The sequence below is a fragment of the Saimiri boliviensis genome, chromosome 1 (genome assembly GCF_048565385.1).
Source record: "Saimiri boliviensis isolate mSaiBol1 chromosome 1, mSaiBol1.pri, whole genome shotgun sequence".
NCBI lineage: Eukaryota > Metazoa > Chordata > Mammalia > Primates > Cebidae > Saimiri > Saimiri boliviensis.
This window is the reverse complement of record NC_133449.1, coordinates 197,155,550-197,168,233: the sequence shown is the minus strand read 5'-3', so window position 1 is coordinate 197,168,233 and position 12,684 is coordinate 197,155,550. Positions and strand designations below refer to the sequence as shown.

General features: G+C 45.6%; 1 protein-coding gene across 3 annotated transcripts in view; it reads right to left on the bottom strand.

The window, feature by feature from the left end:
• Nucleotides 1–12,684, bottom strand: part of MCC (MCC regulator of WNT signaling pathway) — a 445,857-nt gene that overhangs the window by 75,060 nt on the left and 358,113 nt on the right. For all 3 annotated transcript variants that reach the window (XM_074382537.1, XM_003920691.4, XM_074382539.1), the window contains one exon: nt 1,029–1,192. In XM_074382537.1, coding sequence (XP_074238638.1) covers nt 1,029–1,192 — 164 coding nt within the window. The remainder of the gene's footprint in view (nt 1–1,028; nt 1,193–12,684) is intronic.

The following is a 12,684-nucleotide window of genomic DNA, read 5'->3' as shown; positions in this document are numbered from 1 at the left end:
ATGAGCTGCTTTATCCTTCCTTCCAATCTAAAGACTCTTCTCTTACTTGGCTCTGCTCCAGACCCTGTGCTTTGTCCCTAGATGGTTGGTAGAGGTCCTTGGCCTCCTCCTTCCCTCTCAACCCTGAGGCTGGGGCTAGATCTAAGTTGTCATTACAATCAAATACAGGGTCCAGGAGATTCCAGATAAAAAAAAACACCAGGAACTGCTTCTCCCTGCCCTGAACCACATCAACTACATATTTGCAACTGAGATGAAGAAAGATGGAAAGCCGGCAGTGTTACAAACATGCATCACAGTTTACCTTGTGACGCGACAGTTCTTTCGTGCAAGCCAGAATTCCGACTGATAGAAACTTGGGCCTGCATTTTCTCTTTGCATGGGCTACTCTGAGACTTTTAAATTTGAATTGCTATGCCCAGGCCACTAAGTTATGCCAAAGGAATATAAAGATACGATTTTTTCTGAATTCAATAAGCCTTGACTTTCCCATCATTCACAATGAGTTTGTGGATGCAACAAATTCTTCTCACCTCCTCAAACAGCAAGAAGAAAACACGTTACAGGCGTGGCTGAGACCCGGCTCCAGTGTGCTGGGGATAGATGACTCAGTCAGGCCTGAACCTTCCTCCCTGTTAGCACCATGAATTGATGACTCCTGAAATGATATTCTAGAGGCCTTATAGCTTTAATAAACCTTCCAGGCTAAATGCGCAACTTAAGAGTGCTCTGTGATGAACCACACTAAAATAACATGGTTCAATTCTAGCAGTCGAATGGTTTCCAAGTCAATTGTCCTTTCTGCTGCAAAGCCAGTGAAACTGACTGCTGACATCATGACTTTTTCTGAAGTAATTCAGCCCAACCAGAATTTACAGGGCCCCCTACACCATGGCCCCATCTATAGTATGGCTGTTATGGAAACATTCATCCCTAACAAGCATGTGAAAACTGCACTTCAAGAGAAGGACTGGACCATTTCCCTTACAGAACCTCCAAGGGCCTCACCAAGGGTGAGGGTGGTCTACCTTAATCGCCAGGTCGCAGTGCTCGCTGGCCGTGGTGAGCTGCTCGATGTGCCTGTCCACCTCGGCCACGGAGAGGCTGCAGCTGCTCTTCTTCCTGCCGCAGACGACATTCTCCAGCCCTGTCAGCACCCTCTGCAGTTCGGAGTTCAGGTCGCTGCAGTTGTCTGCGAGTGAATGAAGACAAAATGCATTAGGCAGGGCAACAAACGCTCTGTTTTGCTTATCATGAGGGACCCATTCAGGTAATGGGATGGCAATGGAGCATGACATTTCAGAGTTCACCACCAGCCAACCTAACCTCACAGGCACAGCCTCTGAGGCGTGGAGCCAATACAAAGCTCTTTTAATTAAGGAGTTTCAGATGATGGTCATTTTCTGAATTTTCTTGTCTTTTACTCAAAGCAGCCACATCTTGAGTTTCTTTAGTAAGAACAAAGAAATATCGGCCAGGCGCGGTGGCTCAAGCCTGTAATCGCAGCACTTTGGGAGGCCGAGGCAGGTGGATCACGAGGTCAAGAGATCGAGACCATCCTGGTCAACATGGTGAAACCCCGTCTCTACTAAAAATACAAAAAATTAGCTGGGCATGGTGGCACGTGCCTGTAGTCCCAGCTACTCAGGAGGCTGAGGCAGGAGAATTGCCTGAACCCAGGAGGCGGAGGTTGCGGTGAGCCGAGATCGCGCCATTGCACTCCAACCTGGGTAACAAGAGCGAAACTCCGTCTCAAAAAAAAAAAAAAAAAAAAAAAAAAGAAATGTCTAGAAGAGGTTGTTGGTACTAACGGAGCCTTCTGGTCAACCTGTGTGCTCAGTCGCTCTGACAAGCACTAACTGTGGAAAAATCCCGAAACTTCACTAAATATAAGAAAAACTCTCAGAACGAGCAGAGACACTAGGTATTTTGAAAAACAGAAACTGTGCAAGAGACAGTCCTTGCTCTCAATGAGCCTGGAAACAGGACTTTTCTATGACAGAGCCAATACGCTCCACCTTTGCGATTTAATCCACGTTCTTTCATCAGGGGAAAAAAACCAAACTGTTCTAACTAATTCCATCTTGTTCTCCACCTAAGGTAACCAATGCTAATAATTTGATTTTGACTTAAAAACCTGGGTTGCTTTGAACTGCTGGACATGCAGGGCCTGGTCAGAGAAGTAAAAAATAATTATTATGTGACCTAGATGTATCTTAGAAAACAGTTTTACTGGGGAAAAAAACTTCCCTTAAAGTCAAATATGAATTTTGCAACCCACTTTTTTGGATTCTGTATATCGCCATGTCATTCAGTTATTGCTGCAAGGCCGATGCTGACTGACCATATACAGTCCTTCAGAGTACATCCTTCCCCTACATCCAGCCTGACTCTGCATGAAAGTCACTCAGTGTCTTCCAGTTCCTTCTTCTCTCCTGCATGCTTCTCACCGCAGCTTCCATGTACTAACATGGTCGACTGCTTTTGGGACTTACCTTTGGAAGACTTCAAGAAAACTCTTGGCATAACAGGAACAGGACTTCTCAGAATATTTTAGTCAACCTCATCTGGTTGCCTGTATCTGTAAATTACCTAAATCTAGAGACACCAGCCTAAGGCTTTCACTCCAACCAGTACACACAACTACTCCACCTATTCTCAAATCTGTTCCTTCCCGATCTCTCCCATCTCCATGAATGGCACCTCTATCCACCTGGTTACTCAGGTTAGCTCTGAGGCAACCTTCTATGCCTTTGCCTGACATTCTAAATCCAATTCATCTTGTGACCACAACCTCCAAAACTTATCCTCAAACTGACCTCTTCCTACCATCTCCACTGACACCACCCTGCTCTAAGCCGTCATTCTCTCTCGACTGAGCCACTCTAACAATCTCCCACCTCCACTCTCCACGTGGTCACCAAAGTGAGCCTCCTAAAAGCACAGTTCAGAACAAGTTACTTTCTTAGCCCAAACTGTCCAATGGCTTCCCATGATCATTCATCTAAAGTCCCAACTCCTTACCAGAGTCTGTAAAACTCTGCATGATCAAGACTGCTGTGCTCCGTTCACGCTGCACCATGGAATTCCCTGGGGAGCTTTTATAAACTATGCATGCCCAGGCCCCACCCCAGACCAATTAGATTCACAATCTCTGGGAGTGGGGCTTGCACAATGGAAACTTGAGGTTCCTCAGGTAATTCTAACATGCAGTCAGAGTGAGAACCACCCATCTGACCTTGCCTCACCAGTCAATCTTCCCCTTGTTCATGATGCTCCATTCACACTCCTGGTCTTCTGTTCTCTCCTGGAACATGTCAAACTCCTGTCTGCTCCATGGATTCCTTTTCTTTTGCTGTTTCCTTTGTCTAGACTGATTTTTTAAAATTTTAATTAAAAAGAAACACAACCTTTTAGAGACAGGGTGTTGGTCTGTCACTCAGGCTGGAGTGCAGAGGTGCAATCCTAGCTCACTAAAGCTTCAAACTCTTGGGCTCGACCTAGCCTCCCACCTCAGCCTCCCAAGTAAGTAGGACTCCAGGCACACATCACCACACCCAGCTCATGTTTTTATTTTTGTGTAGAGAGAGGGCCTATGTTGCCCAAACTGGTCTCAAACTTTTGGCCTCAAGTGATCCTCCTGCCGAAGGCTTCCAAAGTGCTGAGATTACGGGCATGTGCCACCATGCCTGGCCAACCAAATTTCTAAATATCATTCAGCTCTCAGCTTAAATACTACCTCCCCAACAAGCTCTTCCCTATCTAAAGCGCAGAGTTTCACCTCCTTCCTTGCCCGGTCCCTATCTTCTTATCCTATTTTGTTTTCATGGCAATTATCGCTATCTGATCTAACTTACATGTTTGGTTTTTCTCCTCTATTAAAACATAAGCTCCAGGAAAGAAGGGACTTTGATCTGCCTCATTATTGTATCTCCAAAACAGAATAGTGTTGGCGATCAAATATTATTTTTTTAAATGAGCAAAAAGAAACACATCACCATTTATTTAAGAGACAAGAAGGCCAGAAACAGACTGTCAATTGCAGCAAGTTTTTCTTTTTCTTTTTTTGATTTGGAGTCTCACTCTGTCTCCCAGGCTGGAGTGCAGAGGTACAGTCTCAGTTCACTGCAACCTCTGCCTCCTGGGTTCAAGAGATTCTATTGCAGCCTCCCAAGTAGCTGGGATTACAGGTGCACGCCACCACACCTAGCTAATTTTTGTATTTTTAGTAGAGACAGGGTTTCACCACGTTGGCCAGTCTAGTCTCCAACTCTCTACCTCAGTTCTTTTGTTCCTTGATATGAACCTGGACCTGAGCTAAGAACTAGGACACTCATCACTGCAGAGACCCTCTGAAGATGGAGGCAGGTGGACACCACCAACTGGAGGCAAAGGACCCAAGTGAGGAGCAGCACTCCTCAGGACCACACTACCAGCCTCTGAATGACCGTGTGCCCTCTGGTGCCAGTCTCCTGGTCTCCAGAGCTGGTGTGAACACACTACCATGTGCATTAAGCACTCATGAGTGAGTTACTCATGAAATAGTCATTCTGTGCCGATTTCCCTAGTGCAAGTCCACCAGATGCAATAATCACACTGCACATGTCTGCAGAGGGGTTCTCACAGCAGGGCTGGAGGGGTGGTAACAGACGCTTCCTGAGGGTGCAGGGTTATAGGGAGCAGGAGCGGGGGCTAGGGATGTGACCAGTATTTCTTTCTCATACTTTAATTGGCCAGTTGCCGAGCCCTGGACTCAGGCCAGAAGCAGAGGGAGAAGATGAGTAAGAGGCCAACTTTAACTGTGAGAGACTCCCAGTTGTACAAAGCCACTGCCCCACCTCTCAGCTGCCCATCACTACTGTAAGGAAAGTAACCAGGGGCCAGACACTGTGGCTTATGCCTGTAAACTCAGCACTTTGGAAGGCTGAGGCGGGTGGATCACCTGAGATCAGGAGTTCAAAACCAGCCTGGGCAATATTGTGAAACCCTGTCTTTACTAAAATTAGAAAAACTAGCCGGGTATGGTGGCACACACCTGTAATCCCAGTTACCGGGGAAGCTGAGGCAGGAAAATAGCTTGGACCCGGGAGGCAGAGACTGTAGTGAGCTGAAATTTCACTCCAGCCTGGGCGATAGAGCAAGATGCAACACTCCATCTCAAAAATAAATAGATAGATAGATAGATAGATAGATAGATAGAAAAAGAAAGGAAAGTAGCCAGGCACGGGGGCTCATGCCTGTAATCCCAACACTCTGGGAGGCCGAGGCAGGCGGATCATGAGGTTAGGAGTTCGAGACCAGCCTGACCAACATGGTGAAACCCCATCTCTACTAAAACTACAAAAGTTAGCTGGGCATGGTGGTGCACGCCTATAGTCCCAGCTACACAGGAGGCTGAGGTAGGAGAATTGCTTGAACCCAGGAGGCAGAGGCTACAGTGAGCCGAGATCGTGCCATTGCCCTATAGCCTGGGGGAACAGAATGAGACTCCATCTCCAAAAAAAAACAGAGCAGACACAAGACAGAGAGTTGGCAAGATGTGGGGTTATTTAAATTGATGCACAGATTTTAAAGAGAATCTGCCCTTCAAACTAAGGAGGGCTAATACATGCTTTCTTTGGTCAGAGGGAGCTGAATGTATAAAAATACAGATGGGGTGATAAACCCCACAAAGTCCAGTTTGTGCTGTGGAGCTCTGTACTGTGTCTTCACACAGGCCCATCAGTGACAAGTTGGCACTTGGCTATTGCTATTGGACAAGCTGTCCATTGCTATTTTTCCCTGTTTGGAGTCTCATGGGAGGACGAGGATGAGTACACCCATCACCACTCACCCCCAGCATCCACAAGGCTCCAGACAGGACAGAACTGTCTTTCAGAGTCTGTGGCATGAGGTGCCACAGTAGGTCCTAAGTACAGGAGTAGAGTTGCTGTATAATATGGTAATTCTATGTTTAACTAAAACAATGAAAAGCAGTGACTCAACTGTACTCCAATATTCACTGCAGCATTATTCACGATGGCAAAAGGTGGAAATAGCCCAGGGGTCCACCGACAGATGAAGGAGCAAAATGTGGTCTCTTAATACAATGTCATGTTATTCAGCCTTAAAAAAGAAAGAAACTTCGTTTACATGCTACAACATGGATGAACTTTGAAAACATTATACTAATTAGAATAAACCAGATACAACATGACAAATATTTTCACGAATACAAAGTATCTAGAACAGGCAAATGCACAGACAGGAGACAGACTTTACCAGGTGGGGGGGATGGGAGAATAGGGAGTTATTGTTTAATGGGTACAGAGTTTATGTTGGCATGGAAATGTCCTGCAAACAGGTGGTGGTGATGGTCATATCAACTCTGTGAATGCCACTGAACTGTACACTTAGAAATGACTGCCATGGTAAATTTCATGTTTATGTTACCACAATAAAAATGATATAATACATGTATTTCAGTGAGTAAATGAGGAGATAAAAGCAAATAGGCATCTATGAAATGGAAAACAGTAACCTTCAAGAGTGGCAGTACATTCAGAAAGGATTTGAGGTACTGTAATTCAATTCAAAAAACTTTTTCCCCTGTGGGTTGGAGAGCAGGAGAAGGAAGAGCGAGCTAGGGGAAGTCTTTGGACAAGAAGGCGGAATGTACTCTTTAGACAAACCCTGGCCCCCTGCCGTGGCCCCTGCCTGCGACTCCATGAAGGGCAGCACTGAGGCAGGCCACTGGGGTTCTCCCTCAGCCTCTGCTGTATTTAATTTTTTTATTTTAAAAATTATTATTTTTTTTTTCCCGAGATGGTCTCATTACATTGCCCAGGCTGGTACTGAACTCCTGGACTCAATCAATTCTCCCACCTCAGCTTCCCAAGTGGCTGGGATTACAGGCGTGAGCCACCTGCGCTGTGCTTTCTGCATAAAAGGAAACTGTTCTATGTCCAGGGGACAGAGAGGAGGCCTTTGGTAGCAAATACACATTCTTTTATCTGTACTGTGCTCTTTCCAAAGAAGAATTTGAGGTTCCTTATCACAGGCAACCACAAATAAGGGAAAAACACGGCAACTGGATCAGGGCAAGGCTGTGAGCAATCAGAGGCTGACATAGCTGAGGGCTGACTCCCCCAGCTAGCCATGAGCTTCCTGGCAGCCAGAGCAAATGTGAATCATCTCCTGACAGAAAGGAAGAAGGATTCTAGCTTCACAAGGGAGACAATATGTTTTTGGCAACAGACGCTAGAAGGATTTAGGTACACGGTACTTCATGCGTGCTGTGAAGGGATGTGATGGCAGTCTCCTCAGCCAGCTTCACACATACACAGATTTCAATATGGTTTCTTCTTATACTAAAATTAAAGTTGTAGACCATTCAAATTACAAGGTAAGGGAACTCTGGGGAGTGCTAGGCTGACATAATCTTGGCACTCAGTCTTCAGAGTTGCCTGATAAGACGGAACAGGACCCAGAAGACTGGACGGAATGGACCTCTCCCTTTCACCAGCAGACGCAAACCAGCCATTTGCGGCCAAAGATGTATTTGCATATGGGGTGGGGCTGTGGTGTCTGGCATGAACTTTGTAATTTTTAAAGTAGTTTTTGAGTTAATTGTCAACATTTAAAAATCATTAGAATTTATGGCTATTCTTGTAAAATGAGAAGATCAGGCAATGCTGGGCCCAGCTTCTCACACCACAGCCATCTGCGGAGGGGAAGCCACTGATCCCCAGACGCAGCACGCCCACCCCACGGTGCTCCCCCACTCTGCCCACCTTCTCTTTTCTAATGCAATTTTCCTCAGTTGGCCTCCTGATAAGAGCTCAAGAATACACACTCAGGTTATATTGTTCTAATGAGAACCAGGGGTCTTGGGTTTTTATGTTGCTCTTTGGGGAAAGACCCACATATGCCAGGTCCTCAAATAACATTTTGTTGCACATTGTCTCATTATAACATAGATGAGGGGGAGAAATGGATTCCCGGCTGGGGCCACTGCCTGTGTGCAGTTTGCACGTTGGCCTGTCCCTGTGGCTGTGTGGTTTATATTTGGGTACTCCAGTTTCCCCTACGCCCCAAAGCTCTGCATGTTAGCTTCATTGGTATATGTCTAAATCGTCTCAGCCAGAGAGAGACAGAGAGAGAGAATGAACGTGTGTTCCCTGCAATGGGATAGCGCCTGGCCAGGGTGAGTTCCCATCCAGCACCCTGAGCTGCTGGGACAGGCCTCAGCACCTGGGACACTGACCTGGAATAAGGGGGTTAAATAATTATCTTATATTTATTAATCTGCCCTAAATGTACATATAGCACATTTAGTATTAATAGTGCTTTGGGTCTCTCTATAGAAATTTAATGTTTCTGTGACCACAAATACACTATAGGAACTTAACTCTTGTTTATATCAATCAGCCTAGGGTAAAAAGGGTATCGTTACACATAATTTTGTTTAAAGTTACAGGTTCCAGGAACCTATCAATGCTGTTGAGAACTTAACTGTACTGTGGAAATCTGGAAAGGAGGTAAGAGGATGTTCACGGCTATGAAAACTAAGAAGCCTAGCGAGCCTTCTTGCTCAGTTAAACACACACCAGTGGGCAACGCTGATTTTCTTCTTTCTCACTCAGGCTCAGCTATGCCTACACCCAGAGCTGACACCATTAACTATGGCAGAGTTGCTTCATTTTGAATCAGGTGTCAAAAGTTGCTTCCTTTATAAAAAAGAAAAAAAAAAAATCCAAGCCCTGTTAAAACCCTAACTCAAACAAAAATGCAGCTCCAACAGGGGAGACGTTACAAACCTTCCCCTGATCCACCTGATTCCAACCAAGCAGTCCCCTCTTTACCAGAATGACTCTGCTCCAAAGCACGGTCCCAGCTTCCAAAAGCACGTTTTCCTGGGGACTGGTACTTGCTTCACACTGGAGGTTAGGTATCTGCCTAGTTTGGAAGCCTTCCAATCATGGGTCTTTACTAAGCTACTTTGATATGATTTGGGTTTGTGTCCCAGCCCAAAAATCATCCTGAATTATAATCCCTAATGTTGGAGGAGGGGCTTGTTGGGAGGTGACTAGATCATGGGGGCAGACTTCTCCCTTGTCGTTTCTGTGAGAGTGAGTCCTCATGAGACCTGGTTGTTTGAAAGTGTGTAACGCCTCCCCTCTCTCTTTTCCCTCCTTCTCCGGCCATGTGCTTGCCTCCCCTTCACCTTCTGCCATAATTAAAAGTTTCCCAAGGCCTCTCTAGTCATGCTTCCTGTACAGCCTGTAGAAATGTGAATCAATTAAACCTCTTTGCTTTATAAATTACCCAATGTCAGGTAGTTCTTTATAGCAGTATAAAAACGAACTAACACAGCCTTGAAATCTCTCTTTTTTTTTTTTTTTGGAGACGGACTTTCGCTCTTGTTACCCAGGCTGGAGTGAAATGGCGCGATCTCGGCTCACCGCCACCTCCGCCTCCCGGGTTCAGGCAATTCTCTTGCCTCAGCCTCCTGAGTAGCTGCAATTACAGGCACGCGCCACCATGCCCAGCTAATTTTTTGTATTTTTAGTAGAGACGGGGTTTCACCATGTAGATCAGGATGGTCTCGATCTCTTGACCTCGTGATCCACCTGCCTCGGCCTCCCAAAGTGCTGGGATTACAGGCTTGAGCCACCGCACCCAGCCTGAAATCTCATTTTCTAGGAAGCCTTCCCAGCCCTTTGACACTCAGCCCTAAAAGCTGATGATTTCATTCATTCAACAGTGTGTTCCCACCTCACAGCGCTGGGCATGAAACATGTACTCCATAGACACTGGATGAGATGAATATGTAAAAGAAATGGAAGACTTCTTATAAGCCAGCTTTTTAAAGTACCAAGTTTTTGTTAATCAAGTATCATCAAATTTAAGACATAGCAAATGACATTATCACAGCATGCTACAAAGGCAAAAAGCTTTCAATTAAGATTCCCAAGCTATAAAGCTGTCAGTGAAGTTAGAGACATAAGCCACAGAGAATTGTACCAGGCTAAGAAACAGAAGCAGCTGCTGGCCTGCTACAATGTGGGCTGTAGCGGGACTGGCCATTCACCATATCCTTGCCACCTCCCGAGGGCAAGCACACACCACCCACCCCTCTGTTCTGTCTGGGCACACACCATGCCTGGTAAAGCAACTCCAAGGGGAAGAAAAACCTACAGATTCTTTCAGCATCAACGCAGACTTTCTGTAAAGGCAAGATGTTATATCCCAGGGACGTAACAGTTCAATTCTGCTATAGCTCTGAGGCTGAAACCAGGAGGGCTGTTGCTTTCTTTTCAGCAGTCCTCTGTACCCTGCATGCAGCAGGGCCCTCTTTAATTCCATCGAAGAACAAACACAAACCGAACAAAATAATAGGAAAATTAGAAAACAGAATAGTTAGCTTTTAGGGCTGAGCCCCAAAGAGAAGACGGAAGGGTCTGAGAGGAAGGGAGAAAGAATATCCATAGAGGTTACCTTTTGCTTCATGTCCCATATTGCCTCTGTCTACTTAAGACAAGAGGACTTATGAGAACAATGTTGTGGTAATTTAAAAACTCCTCAACATCCCCTATAATGGACAAACTGACTGTAGGAAGCTCCTGCTGCAACATGGTAATGAGGACCATAACCCACATGTGTTCATGCAAAAAAAAAAGAGAAAAAGCTAACCTTCAATCTTATAAGAAAACAATCAGATCATCAGATTGAGGGGCATTCTATGATACCACTAACCTGACTCCCTCAAAATGGCAATCTCAAAAGAGACACAATGGAAGGAGGGAGGATCTGTTCTAGATTAAAAGAGTCAAAAGACATGAAAACTAAATATAATGGATGAGCCTTGACTAGATCTGGGACTAAACAAAAGCAACCAAGGACATTAATGGGACAGTTGGGGAAACTTGAATATGGATTGCGGATTGTCACTGCTGCATCAGTGGTGAAATTCTCAGGTTTATTATAGGAAAGTTTCCTTCTTAAGAGGTTTATGCATATGTCTTTAGGGGGTGAAGCATCATGATGTCTGCAAATTTTAAATGGCTCAGGAAAAATGTATACACAAACACATGAGAACAAGAGAGAAAAAAACAAAATGTGGCAAAATGTTAACAAGTAGTTGATCAAGATGAGTGGTTTATGGAGGTTTGTTTTAGCTTTTCTGTAAGTTTGAAGATTTTTCAAATAAAAAGTTGAGAAAACACATACCTCATCTGGATATGTTGCAGTGGAGATTTAACATGGAGACCACAAGATGACCAATTCTCAGTGCAGCCATCAGAACAAGAGTACTCTCCTGCAAGTGTGTCGGCCACATCCAAATGATCACTGAGTACACAGGCACAAGTCAACAGGGAAAGGAGGCAGAGAAATTCCAGGCAGAAAAGGGCAGGGTCCCTGGCAAAGCCCCACCGTGAAGCCTAGAATCATGGCCCAAAGTGAGAACATGCATTCTTTTTTCCCCTCACTGGGATGCTGGCTTTTTCAAAACCACCCATGGTCTGCTTGCCTCCTGTCCTCTATCCTTAAAAACCCTGACCCAACTGGCAGAGAGCAGAGAGAGGGAGAAGAGGAGAAGCTGCTGGAGGTCAGAGACTGCTGTTTGATGTCGGAGAGCAGCAGCTTGACTTCAGACTTATGGCTTGACAGCACTGCTTCGGTGGAGTCTGCCTGGGGACTGCCAGAATCCAGGGGAAGATCACCTTCTCATTCCATCCCTCTTCTAGCTCCCTTTCCTGCTGAGAGCCACTTTTATTGGCAATAAGATTCTCTGTATTCACCACCTTTCAATTCTTTGTGTGACCTGATTTTTCTTGGATGCCAAACAAAAGCGTGGGTGACATGGGTGCAGATGCTAAAGGCTGTCACACTGAGCCTCTGCCCTCACTGGCAGAGAGCAACTGCCTCACATGAAAAGGCAGAAGGCCCACTGAGCTGTTTAACACCGAAGCTGTCCACAGATGGATGGCAAAGCTAAAAGAGCACTGTGACACATGCCCCCTGGGGTTTTGGGGGTTGCAGGTCCTCCCCTGCAGAAGTTGCTGAGTGGTCTGGCTCCTGCACCTGCTCACCTGCATGCTCCCCCCTCCATCAAGGGGCTGAGAGCTGCAAGCTGAGTAAGCAAGGCACCCCTGTCAGGAGGCCTGCAAAGGGGTCAAGGAAAATGTTCTATTTCGAAGTCAGGGTGAGGGGCCTGAGAAGACGCCACCCCACCACATTCTGACTCTATAGATCTCCATGTTGCTTTTCTCAAAGCAACTGAGACTGTTTTCAGGGCTTCTATTTTAGCGAAATCTTACCAGCTGGAGATTTGTTTTCATTTTCACTGTTGCTACTTTGGATTTCTGACACAGTTTGTTTCTGTGAAACAGCAAACTTGATCGTAAATATGAAGTAATGAGGAAGATAACCTAACATCAACTCCAGGAAGCTGTCCTCAAGGGCTGTGAGCCTCTGCTGGCCTTGGTGCCCAACTAGGATCCCCTGCTCTGCTCTGCCACTACACCCCATATAACTTCCAGCCATCCACCTCCAGCCTCGGTGGCATTAAAGTTCTGTCAGTGGCTGCTACAGAGCAAGGTTTTGATAAAACGTATGTGAAAAAAAGTTCAAATCTACATATAATCATTTTACTTATTTGATGACTGAGCACCTAAACTGGCGCAGCTTTAAAATAAAAAT